A 24,298-nucleotide genomic window follows, 5' to 3' on the forward strand; every position below is an offset into this window, starting at 1 on the left:
CTGGAAAAACAGACTTGGAGTCACACGATTGGTCTTTTGCACTACAGCACCGAAGATCATACAGTGTCAAGAAAGTTATGGGTATTGAGAGTATTGTGCGGAAGCTTAAAACGCACAGATTCATTGTCTAAATTGCTGGGCCTGCAAGTGCAAATTGGAATGCCATCACTGGCGATAATGGACGAGAAGCACGAGGTGCCTTCATAATAATACAAATATTCTTTGTATTTGAACTTGCTCACATGAAAAATTACCGATGTCTATGGATAAGTCCATTGTTATCATCGTATTTGTTACTCAGGCAGGGCTGCCAATAGATGATATAGGCAGCAGAGGCAGGTATGTACAGCTGTGGGATGACTTATACAGAGCAAGGTATGTAACATATGTTGTTTCTAATAATGCTCTATAGCACTCAAGTGGTGTACGATGGCCCATGTGAAGTCTCATAGTACAATAATACACTTTCAGTAAGCAACATAAGACCAACCGGTATGAGCGAATAGAATTGCAGCCTCAAGTTCCACTCACGCATACACACCTACTCTTACGAATCAGGTTGCAGCTGCATATGCCTGCATTCGCTAATTATAAGTAATTATAGTATAGTTTTCAATTGTACTATAGTTATATTCAATCATTACTACGGTATAGTATGTAAACAGTGGGATATTTGAGATACAGTGGTAGTTACGGCCCGCACCGGTATTCTACATGCGATGACATGCAAAATAAGGTCAGTCACATGCAAAATAAGGTCAGTCGCGACATGCAAAATAAGGTCAGTTCGCTCATAAATCCAAATCTATACTTCAGTTACAAATCCAACTCTTTTTCTTATGAAAACGAAATTCAAAATATCTTTCCTGTATAGTAGCCTACTTTCAACATTGAAATTCCTTATCTATATCCTAAATCTTAAGATGTTTCAATCAAAAGATACTCATGATTATCTTGATTACGAAGTCAGTCGGATGTAGAATATTATTATCAGTCCGCGCATAAATCCAAATCCACATTTCTGACCTTATTTTGCATGCGACCTACCTTATTCTGCATGTCGCGACTGACCTTATTTTGCATGTTTTTGACCTTATTTTGCATGTCATCGCACCAACCCTCCTCCCGGTATTCGCTCAGTTCAAACCCTATACGAGATACTAATACGTTTGCAATACCAATGCCTCACCGTACTGGCGAGTGGAGATACGATAACGGTTGCTGAATGCTGACCATCGACTTTACTTTTATTTTTATACATGACAGATGAGACTGTTCTCTAGTAAAGCGTAATATATAGTATATATATGGTGCCTCAGAATAGCCTTAGTCATGCTTGCAACAGCAAATGGTCTACCCGTGATTTACAGTGATCGGTGCAAAATTTACATGTTCTCTGCAAGTCACTATGACAAAGCATAACATAAGAGCAAAACAGCAAATACCAAGAGTTCAAGATGTTTCGCTTCATCATCATCATTGGTTTATGAAGTCACGTGACTTTGTTATTGCCAAGCGGTCACGGTCAGTGCTCAAACTGGTCATTGTGGTCAAGTATCATTTTTTTAAACATGTTTTCATCAAATCACGTACAATCACCACAAGACTGCGATATGATGAAAAGATTGAAGGGTACCGAAACGACTTGGGGTAGTCTTTTAATCAGACACCCACCTTGGCCCATAGCATGTAAATAAGAGGCATGCACATGCACATGCACAGTGCACACTTGCACAATGCACACTGCACAGTGCACACTGGAATTAAGAATCCTAATATTACGATTGCACGACTCACGGGCGTCCTCGAAGAACGACTACCATATGATCAGGACAAAATACAAGAAAATACATCGCTCTATCAAGTATACCGGACAGCAGTTATTGCCCTGAATATTTCAATGATTTCTTTACCTCGGAATCAAAAGTACCCAAGTACAACACACGCTCGTCCATGTCGTCCAAATATCATATGATCGACCGGAAAGATCACCGCTCTATCAGATATACCAGACCTGACGTGTGGAACAGTATCCCGCAGACCATCCGACAGTCGACGCCAGCCTGACTGTTTAGAGTCAAGTGTACCTGTTTGATGCTGGTGTGATCAGACTAGATGACCTTCACGGTCTTATCGATCATTCCTATCTAATACCGAATACTGTGCATGCATATTTTCTGTACCACCATCACTCCCGTTTGTTATGTATTTTGATCGGATGAAAATAAAGACTCTCTCTCTCTCTCTCTCTCTCGACGAGCATGTCCAGTGTCCACATTCAAGTCGAAATACAAGCAATTTCTACGAAATAAATACTAGTCCTCCTTCAAGATTACCTGACCACGACATGACCTATCGATCTCGCCTCCCGTGACATGCCATCCCATTTTTTGTCGTTTGCTTTTTATTATACTATCTTCTTTTACTTATCATTCGGTGTACGTGCCTCCTCTTCACATCTCCTAGGCCAAGTTGGGTGTCTGATTCCAAAGACTACCCTAAGTCGTTTCTACTTTCGACACCTTCCTAACTTTTCACTGTGACACATTTTTGTGGGGTATTGAACTGATAAAAATTGTTAATAAACCGAACTGAACTGGAACAGCATCCCGCTGACTATCCGACAGTCGTCGAGCATGTTTGCATTAAAATCGTAATACAACCAATTCCTAGATTACCGTACCACAATCTGACATATCGACCTTTTCTACCGATACATGCAGCATTCATTTTCGTCGCTTGCTTTTATGTTATCTTTTCTTGATTGTGACATAATTCTACAACTTGAAAAACATTTTTTTTAAAACGGCCTTTGTTTTAAATGCAACCCTACTTCTGACTGTTTACGACTATACCACATGTCACAAAGTGATCAACAATCGACACTTCAGTACAGAAAAAAAATCAATATTCGTTAACGAGTCATAGAATAACAATATCAGAAACATCATAGCCAGTAATAAGCTCCGTTTCGTACACACAAAGAAATTGCATTAGCAGACATCATTTGAAACTTGAACGATTATTTCCTTTCATCAGGATCACAGGATTATCCCTCAATTCTTCAGGTCGTGAAACTTAATTTGTCCCATCATATTTGATGAAATTCACACTCATGCACCTATTTCAATATTTAAATGAGCCAGCTTGTTGGCTACAACACTACGTCACGAATTTATTTTAGAATTTAGCATTTGAGATCATGATTTTTGAGAGTAGACCTAACACATGTAAAAATATTATATTTTGCTTTTCGTGAAATGAAAATACAGGAACAGAAAAATGTTCTACCCTACACGTCAATGTACGCAGGTCAACTGTAGTCCACGACTTGTTTGGCCTATATAAACGAGGGTGCAGAACAAAAACTTCGGGTGAAAGCACAGTTGGTCATGACACAGTTGGTGATGCGTGATGGAGCGATAATTGTTAAATGAAAAGAGATCGTAATGACGTATTGACGTGATTAGTGGTTTTTAACGGTGGCGGTCGTTTATTGGTGACCTGACCATGAGCTGAAGCTCAAATTGAACACCCTAATTTCACTGTTTAGACATCGTCGGCATTCTCGTGAATGGCGATCTTGTTACAGTCGAATTGTGACGCGGTGGTATATTGATGGTGGCATTATTCCGCCCCATTTTACAGACGCAATCAGTCGAGACGAGCAGGTAGCGGGATATAGAGTGCACAATAGGGCTGTTCAAAAATAACTTTTTTTTCCTGATTCCAGCCATTCACTGATTAAATTGTCAGGTTACCACAACAAAGGCTGCACACCAAATTTGGTTCAATTCGAACATGTCTAAGCGTCCGCAGAGCCAATTAAAATTTTTAATTTAATACGTAAAATTAAAAAAAAAAAAATTCAAATTTTTCTCTCAACCCCATGAAAATGTTGAGATGTCTTCAAAGACCATGCAAATGAAATTTGAGTCAATTCCAACCAGTAGAAACGGAGTTATTTGAGTTTTTCGTTGATAATTCTCGGATTATCCACCAATCAAGGATAATTGGAGAATTATCAACGAAAAACTCCAATAACTCCACTTCTACTAGACCGAATTGAGTCAAATTTTATTTGCATCGTCTCTGAAGACAGCTCAACAATTTCATGGGGTTGACAGAAAAATTTGAAAAATTTTTTTTTTCAATTTTCCTGTATAAATTAAAAATTTTAATTGGATCCGCGGAGCCCTATACTTGTTAGAATTGAACCAAATTTGGTGTGCAGCGTTTTTTAAGGTAACCTGACGATTTAATCATTGAATGGCTAGAATCCGGAAGAAAAAGTTATTTTTGAACAGCCCTAGTGCACAAGTTTGGGAAGTGTTGAATTATACCTAGGCCTATAACTATAAATTATGGTGTAACTTAAGTCACGTATGTATAGCTAACGATCAATTATACGGCAGTGGTAAAGTCATTAATTGATGTCAGGTACTTAGACCCGTACGCATCCTAGATCGAATCATCGAAAACTGTGTATATGAAAGGTACAGAAAAATCGCGACAGCCACGATATAAATAAGATGTCAAAATGAATATTTCTGCAGCGCGAGCAATTCGATGACGTTAAAATTCGGTCCTATACTTGGGGTTCGCTTCTAGAAATTTCCCAAGCCGTTTGGGATAATCCGTCATCACACCAGTCACCCCCAATTCGAAGGCTTCTCTGAAATGTTCCTCTTCGTTGACCACCCAGAGGTATACCTGAATTGATACCATATCAAAAGTCGGCTGACATATGGCTGGGTACACGCAATAGCGCACTCTAAACGAGACCTATGAAGCAAGTCAAATTTTTTTAGTGATGTAATAGTTAGTATAGTATTACTATTATATCAAAATACAAGTAGCATTTTCAATCACGAAATTTTAATTGCACAATGGCTGTGAGTTGATTCAATCACTTGATTTAAAAGTATTCGCAGTGTTCTGCATTTCTTTGCTTTGATGTAGCGAGTAGTATAAACACAACATAACTTGTACGGCGTTTGTATATCACCAAAATCAGCAGGTCTGAATCTTTGATACGCTACAATATTTGAAATTCAGCGATATGAACTGAGACTTACGTTGATCCCTCGGTCTGTAAGGTGCTTGATCAAGCTTTTACGGAGCAGCAATAAGTCCATGAAGAAAAGAAAAATCCTAACTTTCAACGACTTGAGATAGGAAGACGGCAACCTGCATTGAATATATTCATTATGTCCGGGTCACAAATAGGGGCGCATAGGTTTGCATTTAAAACAAATGGTTGTTTAAAACACTTTGTTTGAAACATGCTTTAAACACTGTTTTAAACAAATGCCTTTAAAAAAAATTGTGTTTGTTTCAATTTATATAATTATGCCATAATTGTGTAAATACTTTCCGAAAACATGTTGTATGAGCCTGAGCCTATATGGACGACGATTACCACCCGATATAGCCGATGGTTGTAACTCTTGGAATAGTCGTTTCAACAACTACAGTACGTCTATATAGATCGTTGGTACGGAATAAATGTTCTGATGATGATGACCGCCGACCGTAAAAAATGCTGCAAGACGATGTAGTCCTGGTTAAAAATATTTTTGGTCCGAATATGACAGGGGTTGGAAGCCTATTTCGTCAAAGGAACTATATTTACCCTATATTTTCAATTGTGAATATCGATTCACTATGACGTCACAATTTAATACGCGTGACGTCATGGCTTAGAAAAAAACAATAAAAAAAAACATGTTTTAAACAAGGGCCTTGTTTTACACATGTTTGTTTTAAATTTATTTTTGTTTTAAACACAACCCTAGGCACGCAACTGAAACTGATAATCCAAAAATTGATCACATTGATCAATGCGAGGATAGCTCTTCCAGATGATGTAAAGGGAGTAGCAATTGACTTAAGAAATGCACCACCAAGGCTAATAATAGGCCCAGCAAAACAATGCAGAATTTACCGCATCTTCTCACCCCTTTCTTACGGCTTTCGCCATTGGTATTGCGAAAGATGATTCTCTAATAGGCAGTAATGGCAGCAGCCCGAACCAGAATGTGCAAATGACGAATATGACTCGCCTAGTGGAGAACGCAAGAGGCACCAATGGATTCTGTAAAAAGAACCATGTACTTTATAAACTATAAAAGCATATTTTCTCAAAATTGGGACCCGTGTAGGCCTACTAAGCAGAGCGGTGAAAACTAAAAAGACATTTTATAATTGTACGGATTTTAAATCATTATTACGTTTATTGTTTGTGACATAAATATAATGGTCAACTAATTTTGCGCTCCCTGTACTTTGCCCCTGCCTAAATGATATTCAACTCTCATCACGAAAAATACACGGGATTTGTGACTGGAAATGCTACGAAACATTACTATTCAAAAACGCTTGACAAAATAACGATAGTCCATTTGAGACGTTGTGCATTCCGCAACTATCCCGATGAGATCAGTACATGTAACATTTTAAAAACTAAGATTCAGGGACAGCCAGGAGCAAGTATTTATTCAATAATAAAATGACGTCGCGTGTCTATCGTGAAGCGGAAACACGATGGTCTGCAAAATATTAGGGGGCCAAGATTGTTTCTTACTCATACGTACAACATATGCACAATTACAATACGACACACGCTCGTCCTTGTCCATATTGTCCAATTACCATTATGTTCAGCAGGAACTACAAGAGAACGCATCGCTTAAGTAGAAGTACTGTGACGTGAAACAGTGGTCGACAACCATGTCCAGTTGTCCACATTCAAGTCAAAATAATATCAGATTCTACAGAATGAAAATTTGGCAGCGAATGCATATTTCGGCGATATGAAATTACGATGCTATGAAATTGCAAAGGCGAATCATTTCGTTCATACACTCACCGATTCGTGCAGTGCAGCGGTTGTTTCGTCGGAGAAAGTGCCCCAAGGGGTGATGCTTTCGCGGTTGTACTTTTTTATCAGTGCATTAGTCTGAAAACGTAAATACGGATAAGAAAATTAATTATAAAAGAATACGTCAAATAATAAGACATGATATCATCGGCACGCAAAAATGCTAGCACCTCCATTATAAGGGTCCGGTGGTACGCGGTAAAAGATGAGAAGGGGGTAATGATCCACAGTATATAGCGATTATGCACCACTACCATAGATCCATGCGTTGAGCGGATTCACGCAATAGTATCGCTAAGCTTGACATCGATGACGTAGTTGTTACAAATTGTAACTAAATTTCGGTTGGCCGCCTTTGACATACATAAGCAGATTGCCAGATGGCAACCAGCGTCGAAGATTCTGATCGATCTCTCCACGTAAAGAAACCATTGCCTTATCAATTAAAATGAGTGCCTCGCGGGAATTACTCGTAGCCGCCGCACTTCGCTGATATCGCAGCAAGAAACCGCTAAAGAGTAGTTCGAATATTGACGCTGGGGCAATATTGGGAGAAATAATTGATTTCGGTCGATATACCTTTCACTTACAGAGGATAGGGTACAGCCTTACAAGGAAATGTGAGGCTTACAATCCGTTATTAAATATTTATGAAATGATTAATATCGCGTCGGAGCCGGTTTGTTGCGGTATAGACGTCCCCATAAATGTCAGGCACATGTAAATTGAACACGGTGCTGCCGTGGCTGAAAAGGCGATAAATTTGTTCAAATTTGCGTGAAAATGCTGAGATTCTAAGAATTCGATGTATTCATATTCCTTAAGTAATGAATAACTGAATAGAGGTATATAATTTCAAAAAAGCTGTCAAAAAGACGTTCACAATAACGTGCCTCTTATCAAGAGTTTCCTGCGCGATAACGTAAATAAACAAAGTTGATTTCAAAACCAAATGGCGAATTATGACGCAACGATGTTGGGTTGATGAATAACATCAATAGAAACGTGAGCGCGTGAGACATGAATGAATGAAATCGTTATCAATCAATCAATCAATAAATAAATGGGACAGTCTCGAAAAAATATATTCTCGAATTCAGATCCAATTGCACGTGAAACTTTTTACATTCGCAATGCTACAACTTGACATCACAATTACCCATCACATGCCTTCTCAATCAGGTATCTGTTGAATGTTTTCACATCGATATGCATCGGCACTCCTTGAAACTCTTCAAACACCTCCTCCAGCGTGCAAATCCGAAGAGGAGACCCACTTCTGGAGCAGGTAACCCCTTCCACGACCGGTATCGAGTTCAAAAGAGGCGGAAGATCCTGTAGAACGGCAACACGACATTTCTGGACTGTCATGAAATCGGTTACTTTCGGGGAATATCAATGGGAATGACACAGCGATTAATTTGAAAGTAATTTAAATCATGTCTTTTATAGCCATTCTCAAGTCACATACAATAGGGTCCGTCGCATTTTGGCCGCTGAGTTCGAGTTTAACAAAGCACGGCATAGGAAAGTGCAGAGGTGGTCAATAACGAAGTAGCCTACTTCTACCACATCTGGAAAGCCAGGCATGAACCGCACAGACGCGGGCGCGCGAACAAAATCAAACGATAACAATTTCCTATTTAGGATACTGTACTTATCGCTGTTGAAAAATGACGTAATAATGGTAACAATATGAGTTGCTAGGGTTCAGCTGTAAATAACCGAAATATCCCAGAGCAGCAAGCCGCGAATTATACGAATACTGTACTCGAATTTGTTCGAAGTGCGCGTATTGCCATTACGCCTACTCTTATAATAATTCACCCACATTAGAGAAAGCCAAGACTTTCTAATCTTGCAGAGATATTGGTAACCGCGTATGATATATATGCGTTGCACTTTCGACCGCGTTCAACCGGAATAAATACCCGAGATAGTCTTCATTGATTTATGGCGATACCTGGCTGCACTCCCCATTCTCATAAAAAGGAATGTGCGATGTTGCGGGATTCTTGGAAATGGCAGTGGCAGTATATGATGCGGAGGTTGTGAAAATACAATGGGACTCGAATTAAAAACGAATGAATTCCATCAATAAGTATTTTGTTATTGCCTAATTAGTATACTTATCCGTATATGCTACTTAATTTTGTTGTTATGTTCATGAGTTTCTTGATACAATAGTACAAAATATGGACACCAAAATCCGGCAAAGGCAAATGACGCAAATGCGTCAGTACGACAAATTTATATTTTAGAAAATTGTAATGACAAGCGACAGACTACGAAGTACAAAGTGTCAGTGAATCTATTGTCCTGCATCACTACGACGAATAACATATAGTTTCAGAGGAACTAAGTGTATAACTATACATTTCAACCGCATTAGCAGATACAAACGTATGGGATACTATAACGGTAATGTCGTTTACCTAAACCCCCACGTGCCGATAATAAAGTCATAGAATTACCTTATAAAAAGAGTTTTTAATGCATACACTCTCGCCCGTGGTGCGGGTAAGATCATCATCATGCGACACGACTACCACATCATCTGCAGTTAGGTGGACGTCGAGTTCTAGCATTTGAGTTCCGCATTTCACTGCGCTGAAAAATAGAGGTGTGTGTCACCGTTGCTGTTGGTGTTGCGATAGTAATCAGTTCCCTCACACCCCAACATCACAATATTGCGATTTTGCAATATGATTCGATATGCGATAGGCGCCTGTCAGGAGCGAACTACTTATATTCAAACTGGATGCTCGCAGTAGGGGTGCGTCTCATGTTACAACAAAGGCGTTACGATCTCGCAGCGCTAAAAGAATACTTCTCAGGTTAAAGGGTGATGGACACTAGTTTACATTGAAGGCGAAGGCTCTGTTTGTTTATTATAATTTGGAGCGCCTCATTACGCCTCAATACGCTTCATTAAGGGATCGCCAGACAGGACGCCGATTGCCGAAAACCTAGCCTATAGCCGGAAACCTAGCCAATAGCCGAAAACCTATGCGATACAGACAGGTCGCGTACGAAGAAGCGTTCTCTCGTTTTTCGCGAGCCTGGCCGAAAGCGTACGGGCGCCTATCGAGTTAAAATGTTTTTAACTTTATCGGCTATCGGCGCTCACGGCTGGTCGTTCACCGTGTGCTTCAGTCGCATTTGGCTTGCTGGGCTATGTTTTGTTGAGTGTTGTGAATCGCAGGGAGAAGAGATGCGGTGGCAGTGGCGTTGTTGTTTGAAGTAACAGTACTAATTTACTTCAATTGTAGTAGAGTACAGTGCCAATATTGTTTACTGCACTGTATACTTGATGAGAACAATATGAGATGGTCGGCAATCATGGCACCAGATATGTTGGTATTTTGAATCATTGATATACATGCAGATAGATAGATATAGATATAGATAGATAGATCGGTAGATATAATATGTTGGGGCTCAGTTCTTCTGATGGAAGGGGCCCTGTTGTTTTTACTCATATTTTCTTGTATGCAGTGACAGGCCTATTTATGCTGTGCATTTGATATGAATTTTAATGAGGAACTGATCGAGAGCGTCCGGGACTACCCGGTGCTCTATGACTCTACACATACGAAATTTTTGGATACAATACGAAAAGATAATATTTGGATAAAGATCAGCGAAAAACTCGCTAAATACGATACAACAGGTAAGCATGACGAGTTTATGGTTATGAGTGTATGGTATGGTATAGCCCCAGTGGTTCTCAACCGGGGGTCTGCATAGCAATTTTAGGGGGTCTGCGAGACGTGAGACCTCTAAATTTTTAAAATGATTGATATACGAATTTCAAATTTTTTAAATTAGGGAAATCACGAGGCAGTTTTGCTCCGCAACTACTAAATCCTCATTACTCACATCAGAATAATCGCCGGGCATGAAATATCCTACTGTGTAAATTCATTTTAATTGCCAAATTGCCAATAACCTACTGATACAATCATTTTGCTGTTTAGAGACATTTTGTTGAAGTTTGTGGAAAAATATAAATACTGGTAAGGAGATAGTTTACCGTTTGCGAAAACTTTTCAATTTAAAGATGTCAGTCGACCATAAAAATTCCTCAAGTATTTTCCCTAATTTGTCGCAATGTCTTACTTTTCAGAGGTAAGTGCATTTTTGCACCGCAAATATTGCACTCCACCCCAGCTCCAGTAATGTTGTTTTCTGCCCAACCTCAAATCTGTTTGCTTTGTTAATATGGTAGGACTGTAGAATGACATTGTGGGAACAACATAGTTGAAGGAATCTGTCCATCAGAAAATTGTTCTGAAAATATTGCACGTCTCATCTTGGCCTCCTCACCCCTACCATTTGTGTAAACAATGCATAACGGAGGATGCAGTGGTATCACCCCGGGAAGTCTAGACTGATCCTATTGTCTATGCAATGTCCTATTTGTCGACCTACACCCACTGCTCTTGATATGCATGTGCACTAGGGGTGTCAAAAAAACAACCTTTTTTTATTCAAATTTCATCGGTTTAGTTGTCAAATTGTGAGTTTACCTAAAAAAAGTACGTTGCACACTCAATTCCAACCAGAGAAACTGAGGTCAGTCGAATTGACAATTCGGCCATTTTTGAAGTGATTTCCAGTGAACTCGGCACTTGGTGAATTCGGTCGCACAAACTCGGCACTTGGTGAATTCGGCCGTGGTAGATCTCGTAGCGGTACCGGTCACAAGGATTGGTTACTGGACTGTTTGCTGGTGAACTTGGCACTTTGAGTGGTTGTCAATGTTGTACGGGGGTCAGGGCATGGGTAGATCACACAGTCACGGCGTGATTAGATCACAGATTGCGTAACGTCGGGAAATAACGCGACGCTCTTCACTTGGTGAACTCGGCCCTTGGAGGAATTGGCACTAGAACACCTACGCTTTAGAAATGCATTTAATATGAATGAACAGTATCAAAAAGGAAATTTAAACGTGTCGTGGCTGGCGGTAGATCTCGTAATCTTGGGACCCTTCAACCCTTTTGTCGAGACGCCCTAACCCCAGAGTGGAATCGTCTCTCCAAAGGCAAAAAATAATTTATTTTGACGTGATCATGCAAAACATTTGTTGATGAGGAACACTGGCTTGTCGTGATCACTAAACGAAGAAGCGCCGCTTGATCTTCCACAGCTCCGATCACACATACAACGACAAGATCCATCTTCTCAAAACTTACACGACACAGGCCCGTCACTCGCGTCATCGATTCCAAGCAGACCGCGTGTGGTCGGTATATGCGGCTATACAATCCGTGATCTAATCACGCCGTGACTGCGTGATCTACGGATGCCCTGACCTCCTTACAAGATTGACGAATCACTTGATAATGCTGTTATTAGTTTAATAATTCATATTATTAGCTGTTAATACACTTCATTACAAAATTTCCCGAGGGCCGAATTCACCAAGTGCCGAGTTTGTGCGGCCGAATTCACCAAGTGCCGAGTTCATCGGCTCTGAAAACTGTCGAAGGTGTCTGTCTATATCAGGGGTGGGCAACCCGCGGCCTGCGGGCCCGCAAGCTAATTTCCCATTATATTATCGAAATTGAATTGCTCAGATTGTGAACTTGCAAGGCCAACCAAAAATATGATTAGTCTGGCTGCGACACTTGGGATGTTGATGACTAGAATATCAGTTCCGGCGCATTAGCGAATTCAGGATCCAGTCACATTTTTAGTAAATGTAGAGCCCCGGCTCCAGCTCCGGTAAAAATGCATGGCTCCGGCTCCAGAGCCCTGCTTATAGTACAAGTAAAGTTATTGAAAGTGGTGATATTCTTATATTTTTCATATGCAGGCCGCCATATCCGACTTCATGAGCCAAAACGTTAAATCAATGAATGACTTTACTGCTCATCTTGCAAACCGTCCAAGAAACGAATATGCCCACTTTGGCAGCATGGTTGCAAAGATGCTGGAGAAATTGCCACCAGTCAAAGCTATTTCTACAATGAGCTGTATTATGCAATTCATGGGTGAGCAGATGTCTTCACTCGAGACACAAGTTATTGATACACAGGATACAGAATGATGTATGTTGTGTGACGACTGGATATGTGCAACTGGAACTATAACTACTCGCTTTTGAAAATCGGAAACTAGAACGATTCAATTTTCAAAATCTGCAATTAGAACTAGGACTTACTCAGTTTTCGAAATCCGTAACTTAGTCACCACGTCAATTAACTAAATTGGTAGATTGCACAAGTCTGGCTGTATGTTTTTGACATTGTTGTTTACCTCTGTGTTGATACATGCTAAATTCTCTTCACTGCATTTTTTGCTTTTGACATTTTTCATGTCTTTCGCTGTGGTTCTACCTTTCTTATGCGGTAACTTGCCCCTAGTTCTCGTTCTTGATCTGTGATATTCTGTACTTAGTTGTATGTGTTTCGTTATACCCTGCTGTCAAACTATTACACTGCTTAACACTATGTTCACACAAGCAATTTTCATATTTTCTTTAATAAAAACTGTTCCAGTGATGTGAATGAAAGAATATTTATGTTTTGGAACAGTGGTTAACAATTAAATGTACATCGGATAGTGTCATTTCGTCTAGCAATATATTCAAAAGCAGATTTGGGGTCCCAGAATATCCAAAGCAGATTTGTGGTCCACCAGAGTTGATGAGCTCACACGCGATTTACCACTGCTTCTTGCCACGCAACTCTGCCAATATTGCTCATAAAGTAATTGGTAAATTTCTCCCTCACCTCCTTTGCTTCGTTGCTGTACATATTGGACCCCGGTCTCCCAGTTCGATACGTGGTCCCGGTTTGAGAAGTGGTTGTAGGGCCTCCAAAATCACTTGAAGTGGCTGGTGCGATGCCAAGGTTTGAGAGTGTGCACGAGGATCTTAGCTGCAAGAAGTTGTGCAAACAACATGCAGCTTTGGTAATGTCAGTGGCAAGTTTCGGCTCGGCAGTAATGGTGCCCCGGAACACTCTCCACCGCGCTGCCATCACACCAAATGCGTTTTCAATGACACGCCGTGCACGTGATAATCGGTAATTGAAAATAGATTTGTGCGATGGCAATTATTTGCCGGGATAGGGTCTCATCAGATTCCTGCGTTATGGAAATGCCGCATCTCCAACCATGACGTAGGGAACACGTACATCTGTCCCAGGTAGGCAGCCATCATCAGGCACATTTAGTTGACCATTCATGAACTTACTTCCGAAGGTCGAATTCGAAAATACCCCACCATCACTATGTCTCCCCGAATCACCTATGTCTACCAGAGTGAAGCAAAGCTGTGAGTCACATGCAGCGAGAAGCACAATACTATAATTTCCCTTGTAGTTATAAAATTCTGATCCCGACTTGGCAGGGGCCTCAATGGTAATATGTTTTCCATCAATGGCACCAAGGCACATTGGAAAATCCCACTTCTCTTGGAATCCCTTTGATATTCTTTGCCACTCCTCTGGTGATGCTGGTGACTTTAAAACCTCAGGCATTGGTATGGTCCATATCGCCTCACATGTCTCCTCAATTATCACTCCAACTGTCGAATGTCCAACACGAAAACTCTTGGAAATTGACTTTCGAGAATCCCCAGTTGCTAAGTACCTAAAGCAAGATATACTAAGCCTGATGACGGCTTCTTAAAATATATTTCAAACTTTACCTCAATGCAATTGCCAGTCTTATGTCAGCTGAAATAGCTTTCCTCCAATTGGTATCCTGCTTCGTTATTTCTGGCTTCAGTTTTTCCAGCAGCTCATAGAAGGTGTTGAAATCCATGCGAAAATATTCATGAAACATTTCCGGATCGTTGTGCATTTCTCTAACTAAGTTGTACTCCCCCATTTCGTCTCTGTTTCGAAAAATTGGGCGAACCCATTCCCTGTAATATATACCATATGCTTGAACTGAACATGTATGGTACACGACTTTGCCGAATCACCAAATCATACCTTTCAGACGAAACTAGCAGAGCCAATGCGGAGCAGATATTTTGCTGCACGAGCAACACTGCCAATAACGACTCAATGTCACCGTCCTCCAACTCCACGTCCATTTCCAATGCTCCTTCCGCGTCCATTTCCAATCAGTCAACAATGTTTTGATCGCAACCATATTTTGTTCGGCCCGCGAAAACGCGGACCGATACACACCAATGAAGCGGAAAGCCGAAAGCCTGCCGATAGCCGAAAACCGATGCGCTTCGGCTATAGGTTAGGTTTTCGGCAATAGGCGTCCTGTCTGGCGATCCCTTAACGCTTCGCCTCACTGCGCTCGAAAATCGATCTCCGAGCGTTTTTTTCGTGGCGTAGGGAAGCGCACAGCGGCGGCAACTCGGACTCGCGGTCGTAGTCGAATCAGTATATCGCGATGCCGGTATTGATGAGTAGAGACGGAAAGAAAAAACGACTCCTTGGCGTTGACTTTGCTACTTTTGACTGAAACTGAAGAAAAGAAAAGATTGAGGGTTGACCCAATATTGAAGAAAAGAGAAACTTTAGGTAGGTAGACCACTAATGCTTTATATTACTCTTATGAAATGAAGTATTTCCCAGTACCAATTTTAACCTACTCAGAATCGGTTCGTGTGCTGGAAAAAGTTGTCTGACAGGCCAGATGCGACTCGCGGGTCGTATGTTTGACGACCCTGCTCTAGAACCATCCGTGCAAAAAGCGATATCATTTTTGGCTGATTTCAATTTTTGAAGTTTCACCGGCCCGCCAAATACCTTATAAAATTTTATCGGTCCACTAGGTGAAAATTTGAGAACCACTGCTCAGCACTTATGTGAAGTACCATAAATGCTTTTTTCAACTCATAAATACTATTCAATGGCATAGCCAATTCTCAATTATCTCACTATCCTTTCCACTTGGCTATTTCAATGAGGTGGACCAATTTCCTGCTAATCCGTGCCGTATCTTTTTTTTGCTTATTGGCGATGTCTCCATCCAAACACCACCATAGGCCCTTGTCAAGATCAAAACAAATAGGAAAGACATCCCTACCTCTACCGCAGTGGTTCCCAACCTTTTTCGGTGTCAGGGCCAAATTTAGAATTTCAGAGTCGGTCGGGGTCGCACCAATACCAGGGCAATGAAACATACCCAAAATAGTCATCAATATATGAAAATCGGCAGTATTCTGATCAATCGTTATTGTTATGGTCATTGTGCTGCTGCGCTCCCAGTGCTCAGAACAATCGACCCTTGGTGGCTATTTAGGAGTAGTTTTATTGCGCTGGCGAGATTTCAATTCGTATTTTTGGATTCATTGCAACACTAGCTTTCGATAATGACCAGACCTATTAAATTATTCGGACGCTTCGGTCGTGAGCTATAGGACTACCAATTATGCTGCTTTCGGGGCAGTTTTGTGAGTCAGCTTTTATCGCCTATAAGCGCGAAAATTTTCTATAATTCAGATTGAATCGGTCAATACGATCGGGAATCGAATATATATTGAGATCAATTTTTATCCTCTCTCTGCTCGCGTAATCAGTTTTACATGTAGAGCCGAGGGAGGTGTGTTTGAAAAAGGTGGGACTACTCAAAAATAATTAAACATCTACTAGCGTATACCCGTTGGCAGGTACGAAACAGCACTTCGTCAGCCCCCTCCCCAAAAATAATAATAAATAAAAATAAAATAAACTTGGGTCTTGGGCTCCCATAGGATGATAAACCTACCCCTGTTACCTTTTCGCTGTTGCCACAAAACTAATGGTACTGTTAAGTGGGCCAGAGCGAAGCGCGAAAATTTTCGATAATTGATCATAAAATGTGTCAATATGATTGGGAATTGCATATATATTGCTATCAATTTCTTGTCCTCGCTTCTCACGTAATCAGATTAACCGGTAGAGCCGAGTAAGGTGTCTTGGAAACTGTAGGGCCCGTTAGTATGATTCCGTAACAAGTTATTTCGTGACCTCCTGTCTGCTATATCAAAAATATAGAATCGCCCAAACGTAGGCTTCTGAACTGAAAGACGCACACGATTTCAAATTGTTATTTCTTCACTGGAATATAATTTTTCCCTGTCCCGTGAGGTTCAGATTACCTAGGAAGTATTTTGTATATATAACGAAGTCTTCAGTCATCATAAGGGCAGTCCTGTTGGACCAAGGTTTTCTCGCTGCCGATCGTTCTGACCCACTTCTTGGAGTCGCATGTTACATGGCCTAAAACTTAATATGTCTTGGTGCGTCGTGGCGCGGTAATGGCCAACGCCGATTTGCCCAATGCCTATTTTTATAAATTTTACGCATTTTTTCTTGGGGATGACTACCCAAAAATCTCGATATTTGGCAGCATGAAATCACGCCTAGAGTGAAAAATTTTTGAAAAAGATGCATAATTTTGAAAAAACACTCTATAATTTATGCTAATTCACGAAATAATTTTTTGCTCCGTTGGGGGTTTCACATGCGGCAGTTATGGTCCTGTCTTTACCTAGTGACGATAGCAATCTACTCACTTTCCTGCAATCCTAATTAAAAACTCCAGACTCCAAGCCAAGCAAGTGTATTTTATGAATATAAATTTTATTTGTTGTCATAACTCGATTTCCTAATATTTTCTGGGGGCCGCAAGAAGGCTAACTGGGGGCCGCGGTTGGGAATCATTGCTCTACAGGCATACCTGGAAATCCTATGTTGCCTCTCAGCTGCGCACGTGCGCAAATGCGCAGTGCTGACATGGTCTCTGCGCACACAAAATCTAAGTTGCACACGAAAAATCCGAAGTGATGACCTTTTTTTTAGTCGTTACGCACTGTCGTCCAAGTGTCTGCGCAGTAAGTTGGTAAGTGTGCGCAGACTCGTCAAAAATTAGAGGTAACATTGCCTGGAACATGATTTTTAGTCATGACCGAGTGATGCAATTGGTCACCGTAAATACTATTATTTGTAAAATGAACGAAATTCCAATTTGACTGACCTCGGGTTCTACTGGTTGGAATTGAGTCAAATTTGGTAACGTGACGATTTGACGACTAAGCTGATGAAATTTGAAAAAAGAATTTGTACGCTCCTATTGCTTACATTGAAAAACAGATCATTGATTAGAAACCATTTGATGTATTATTATATTTTTAGGCGAATATCATCGACTTGTTCAAGAGCTTCGGCACAATCATGAAGAAGAAGAATTGAAGAATTTAATAGAATATGGCATTTTCCAAATTGCCTCGGATCAATAGACGAGAAGCATGTCATGTCGCAAGCACCAGCCAACTCTGGCTCATTATTCTTCAACTATAAGAAATATTTTAGTATTGTGCTACTAGCAGTTGCTGATGCTTCATACAAGTTCAGAGTGGTTGACATTGGTGCGTACGGTGCTCAATGCGACAGCTCGATATTTGCGAATTCGGCCTTTGGCAAACATGTTTTGGGAAAGACATTGAGTGTACCCCCAGATAAACCGCTTCCTGGGGAAGTTGCTCCTCTCCCTCATGTTTTCATTGCGGATGAAGCATTCCCTTTGAAACCAATTTGCTAAGGCCTTTTCCTGGTTGTGATCTAGACAACTCAAAAAGAGTATACAATTATCGAATGAAATTATAGAATGAAATGCTGGTAATCTAATTCTAATCTAATTTGTAGAAGCTGAAAATTTTCAAGTTGTCGAAGTCTGTTCTTAATGAGAGAACATTGAAACTATTGCCACGTTGGAAGTTTTTAGGCGTCTTGCTGTCAAACACTGTTGTATGCTCCTGTGCAATATCAACTTGCTATTGGTAATTGTATCTACTGTCTCTCACTCTCGCATTAATGTTGAACAGTGGTATCAAAATGACTAGAGTCAATTTAACACATTTTGAGAAAATTGACTTGAAGTAAAGTTTTCATCTTCTTGCAGACATATATTCACCATGATCAACTTTGAATTAGTGAGACAGACATTAGCATGGTTAAGATATTGCCGAAAATTATTGTAAATTTTCAAGAACTGTATTTCTTCAAGTTTTAAAAAATAGATACTTTGATTCCACTGTTACGATATACGAAATTGTTGCTGTATGTGTGGCATTGGGAAAGTTGCCTACATTTATGCAACTCTAGTAGAATGCATGCTGGTCTCCATTTTCATGTTGTATTTCCTATGAAGTAGGCTACTGCACGACCGTACTAATATGAGTTTATCTGATTGTTATACTGTGAGCTGAACGAAAACATTACGTGTTGTAGAATAAATGTATCCCTATTAACCTTTGTCGAGTGATGGACCCTGGTTTACACTGAAGCTGAAAGCCGGACACCAATACTTGATCAGTCGTAAGGGCCTTTTTGCACAGTAAAGACCTTCTGCAGGTTGACACAAATAACAGGTTAGAAATGGTTCATGTTATTTACAGGAAAGAAGGCTACTGCATGCCAATATACACAAAGTATATGGGTGCATCACAATTGAAACATAAGTAAACAGTCAAAGAAGGGAACTGCATGTTATTTACAGACATTATATTTGCGCATCCCAGTAAAACCATGAAAACTGGCAAGGGATGAGGCTACTACATATTCCATGTCTCCAACTAATCTTCACTTCTATTTTCTGCAACTACTTTCATAATTTCAATTTCCACTTTCAGCCTTTTCTCTGGATTCATACTTCTCCAAGAGCGGTGCAAGCATGCGTGCGAATAAGTCAATTTCGTCTTCTTTCTCATCTACAAAAATTAAACTCGATGCATTCAGGATATTTTTTTCATAAATAGGATTGTAATAATTACCTGCAGTAAGGCGTTCAATCGCAGAAAGAATGATTCGCTCACGATCTGACGACCGTGAGTCTTGTTTGTTTTGCTTTCCTGGAACCAGTTTGCTTAATGGCGTGCTGCAATCACTTGGCAACGGTGGTGCTGGATCTCCAGAATGCAATGGTCCTGTAGAGTGATAGGCACATAATATACATCTATTCTATATACATAACGAAATACAATTTGACAGGGTGTTCACAATTAATATTTGTAACTGAACTGAGCTGCTGGTAACTAAAGTCCTGACCAATGTTCCCTACAAGCTGCGCAAACGCGCATCGCTGATCCTGATACGGTCTCTGCGCACAGAAAATCTAAGTTGTACACAAAAAATCCGAAGTGATGACCTTTTTTTGGTATTTACGTACTGTTGTCCAAGGGTATGCGCAGTGAGTTGGTGAGTGTGCGCAGACTCGTCAAAAATTAGAGGGAACATTGGTCTTGACCAACGTCTTTCATGTTACATGAAATTTGAATGTTGTACTAACCTTGATTCTGCAAACCGCCATTCAGAACTTCAGTCAGGGTCAAACTAACTAGTGGGTCATGTGTATCTAGAGGATCTTGTGTATCCATGGGGTCATGTGTAATGTATCGACGGCATTATGTGTATCCTCCAGGGAATCCTGTTCTTCACTACAATATTCGTCAACGTTTGAATATGTGCTGGAATAAACATATGAATTTATTTCATGATAGGAAATCGTATCTAATCAGTACCGTAACTAATAGTCATTTACCTTCGGATTTCAACAACTGCATCCAGAAAATCAAACATTGGCATTAGCTGCCACGGCCTGTATTTTGACTTTCCCGAACCAGATCTGGTTTGTTCTTGCATATTCTTTTTCTCCCGTCGATATTTATCACGGAGATAATTCCATTTCTTTTACATTCATCAACTATGAGAAAAAATAAGCAAAGCAATTGGTGAGTAGTTCGAAGTACTGTACTCGTTTTTTTTATAATTACCTGGAAATTGTACAATGTACATCCCGGCTCACGCGTTCCCAGCAGTTTGCATAGCCACTTTGTCGCCATACGATTTGTGTGACTTTAAATACAGCGCTGGGAATTGCCTTACCAATTCGATCAGTACCTCCGGATCCATTAATGCAGATTGCAAAATCACAGCCGTAATAGACATCGTGCCGGGAATGTTTGTTGTTAGGGGATAGCGCGCGAACAATCAGCTGATCTCAGTGACGCCTGACTGAGCACAATTTACGCTGCCAGTGTGAACCTCAGGTTCGCTTCACATAGTTTAGCTTAGTTTAGCCTAGCTTAGCTTATTCTCAGTGTACACCGCCCTTTAAGGTCTTAATTTTTGTAGTGCCAACTTTCGCCAGGCTGATTGTCGTTAGTGGATTGATTATCTAGAATTTTATGTGACGTAGAGCACTGTGGTGACCATTTCGGCCAAAACCAATGTAGGACTCTGGCCACTCTGCACAATGCACATGTATCGTGGAATAAGTCGGTAAAATGAGATCAGCACAGGCACAGGCTCGGTGTAAGTCTCTATTGACTATAGATGTGACGCACCACATCGACAACTTTTGCAGATTTCTTGCTATGTAATGATGTGTTCGTTTCAATCAGTTCTGGTTTGCGTTGTTAAACACTGTCCATATTCATCTCTACATTTGGATTAACAACAGTGACTAATTCCACTACCATTGACTACTAAAGATGGATTGATAGTGAGGTCATTACTATAGTAATAATAAAATCACATTGTACACTCTATTAGTCGACTTTCTGTGATGGTATACTCTCCAAAAACTCCCTAACGTATAACGTGCATTTATTCGCATGCGTCATAATTCAAACATTACGTGATCCACATTTTATAACATGTCTTGTAAATGAAAGCATGAAATTTATACGCCATTCAACACCAGCTTTAACTACCAGCATCATTTAGCCTATTTGTTCAGACCAAAGTAATACGAGGTTGGTATTCCTTCACGAAATAAAAACGGAAGATTTAATAAATACCATGTTAACTCGAAGTTTGCAAAGTGCATACGTAACTGCGCATAGATTGGGGCTGCGACCACCCGCATTACTCTTTCGTATATTCGCCAGTTACCAACTTTGCCCCAAACCTATTTTTCAAATTTTAAGACAAATAACATGCGATGTCGCTACTAGGGGTATTGCGTAACACAATCGTCACCACCGGTGTCAATTGATTAGCATCTTTGGAGATGACGTGGTTACCGTTTGCGTAACAGGTGGCCGGGGAAGTAATAGATATCCCTGGTATCTAATAAGAAAACCAGCTGAAACATGTAAGAAAACCGACATGAAAGATAACGTAATCGGTATAATCGGCTGTTCAATCCGCTTTAGACACAAAATGTATAGCGCGATACACAAGACGCAATTAGATAAAGTTGCGTCATTAGCGTTCGGCATCTATCCGTTTCCATTACTCAATAGTATCGAAACCACATAAATATATGGTATTGTATTATCGAATGTACATTCGATATGTATTAAGAAATTCCGAACTACTGCGATGCAACCTAGGTGACTCGCCCCCCTAGTGACCCATCGTTACTTTTTTCATAGCGTAACATCGTTCGACGAATATTGGGTGAATATGCATTATGCACCTTCACTATTTAATTCGTGGTGAAAGCCTCATTTAGTTCCGGGAAGAGTTGATAAATGAAGGCAGACAGGTTTGCGGTATATATATATAATCTATAATTAATACATCACAACCGATCGAAATAAGTGCGTGAAATCAATGACATACTTTCTGTAAGCTTCGAGTGTGTTTTCCAACCTTTCCGCACCACCTAGAAGAAAGAAGGCGGGTCATATTGAGAAATTTTATCATCCTTGTCTACACAATCTATCATCATAAATCAATAACAGCTATTGATAGATTCCAAAACATTATATGTGATCAATAGGTCTAAATATACATGGCAAAAGACCTTCGGTGGGACTTAATGACATTAATTCGAAGGTAGAATTCGCAGAAGTATATATCCTCAAATGCCCATGTCGTGTCTGTAATCATCGTGTGGCGGTTAAGTCATTGAATATGATAGGAACGACTTCCCGGAAGTAATGTCAGACGGATAGTAGTGACTAGTGATCATTTGATAAAACATCTAAACGCAACTTTCACTGAACGCTGTATCAGTCGATGGTTATTGGACATAATACTCATAACCAGCGTAGCCTACTGTTATCTCCATCCGTTCAAGACATATGCACTGCACAACACACCAAACACAATGCACACAATATTATGAAACAATAGAGGGATTTCGAAACTACCAAGTATTTAGTATACGGTCTCTCAATCTAACATCCACTGGATCATAATGCGCGATGTAACATTGTTCGATCCTGATTTTCGGGCTGTACTGATTGGAGCGGAGTATACAAGTGAATTCAAGGTAACCTACCTCCTCGGTGACTAATGTGTGCACATTTGAAATGTAATCGTTTTCTTTTATACAGCACCGGACACTTCAGAAAGAAAACTGATGTCAAGATGTAGCTGCCAACAACTAACAACACCCACCAAATCACATCCATCATACGCCCCTATAATCTGATCCTATTCTAATGCTTGTCTCGGTGCAGAGTAAGAAATGTCTATTGATCCAGTTGCTCTAAATCTCTGGGTGCTTCCATTCGTTCATTGCTTTGAATAAGTCACTATAGAGACCGCGGCCGAGTACCATTTAGCGTAAATCAGGCGTGACCGGATGAGTCATTCACATATGCGAGAGGAGAGAAATCATTATTCCTATGAATCATATACTGTAGGTTGCTGGCGCGAGTGCGACAGAGTGTGTTAGGAAAACCCCGGATCGGGCTCATCATCTTGATCATTTCATTAAAATTTTTATCAAATCAATACACGGTATGATGAAGAAATAGGAGGACGCGGAAACGACTACACCGTTGAAACGACTACACCATTGGTTCGACTACACCAATCCAAGACGAGTATCAATTGAATATACAAGTCGTCGCTTCCTTGATGATGATGATGATGATGATGATGATAATGATGAATAGGATATATATTTGTGTCCTTGATATTGTTGCAGCATATACACCGACTCATACAAAATACAAATGGAATTTAGGGTTGCATTGTAAACAAAATGATGTTTTATAACCCCTCATTTAAAACATGTTTTTAAACGATGTTTAAAAAATGCCTTAAAAAAGTGTGCTTTTATCAAACGTTTATTATTATTTCATGATTGTGTAGATACTTTCGAAAAAACATGTAGCTGAGCCTACGGACGAATTTCACCCGAAATAGTCGACGTATACCAGTGGTTCTCAACCTTTTTGTCTTCGCGGACCCCTTTGGGACCGTCTCGGACCCCCGCGTACCCCACGAAGTTTTAGCTCAAATTTAGCTCAATTATCGTGCAATCGTCATCTGTCTCGTGCAAATAATAACTGTAGGCTTCGTGATTAACAGCAACAAAATGACTTTTCTTGATTTTTCAAACGGCGACACCGTGGTAGATAAGAGCCCAGATAAATCTGAGACGCCGGAAATCTCACCACCACGCGATCTCCACAACGCTTTCGAAAAAACATGCAGTATATGAGCCTACAGACGATTTGCACCCGATTTAGTCAACGTATCCAATATA

At 40.3% G+C, this 24,298-nt stretch overlaps 2 protein-coding genes across 2 annotated transcripts; both read right to left on the reverse strand.

Moving 5' to 3' along the window:
* Positions 1-4,471: 4,471 nt before the first annotated feature.
* On the reverse strand, positions 4,472-23,347 carry LOC145446205 (lysophospholipase D GDPD1-like). The gene is made up of 8 exons (XM_080324440.1): positions 23,081-23,347; positions 22,417-22,459; positions 9,358-9,493; positions 8,054-8,218; positions 6,872-6,961; positions 5,961-6,097; positions 5,079-5,190; positions 4,472-4,713 (listed from the first exon to the last, which is right to left on the reverse strand). The coding sequence occupies exons 1-8, from the start codon at positions 23,214-23,216 to the stop codon at positions 4,576-4,578; spliced, it is 957 nt and encodes a 318-aa protein (XP_080180566.1). The 5' UTR covers positions 23,217-23,347; the 3' UTR covers positions 4,472-4,575.
* LOC145446206 (uncharacterized) lies at positions 19,219-20,632 on the reverse strand. Its single transcript, XM_080324441.1, has 5 exons — positions 20,619-20,632; positions 20,387-20,548; positions 20,135-20,312; positions 19,620-19,772; positions 19,219-19,556 (listed from the first exon to the last, which is right to left on the reverse strand). Exons 3-5 carry the CDS (start codon positions 20,220-20,222, stop codon positions 19,462-19,464), a joined length of 336 nt encoding a protein of 111 aa, XP_080180567.1. The 5' UTR covers positions 20,223-20,312; positions 20,387-20,548; positions 20,619-20,632; the 3' UTR covers positions 19,219-19,461.
* Positions 23,348-24,298: the final 951 nt, after the last annotated feature.

Source organism: Botryllus schlosseri, chromosome 9 (assembly GCF_051294905.1).
Source record: "Botryllus schlosseri isolate E-star chromosome 9, Bs_hap1, whole genome shotgun sequence".
Taxonomy (NCBI): domain Eukaryota; kingdom Metazoa; phylum Chordata; class Ascidiacea; order Stolidobranchia; family Styelidae; genus Botryllus; species Botryllus schlosseri.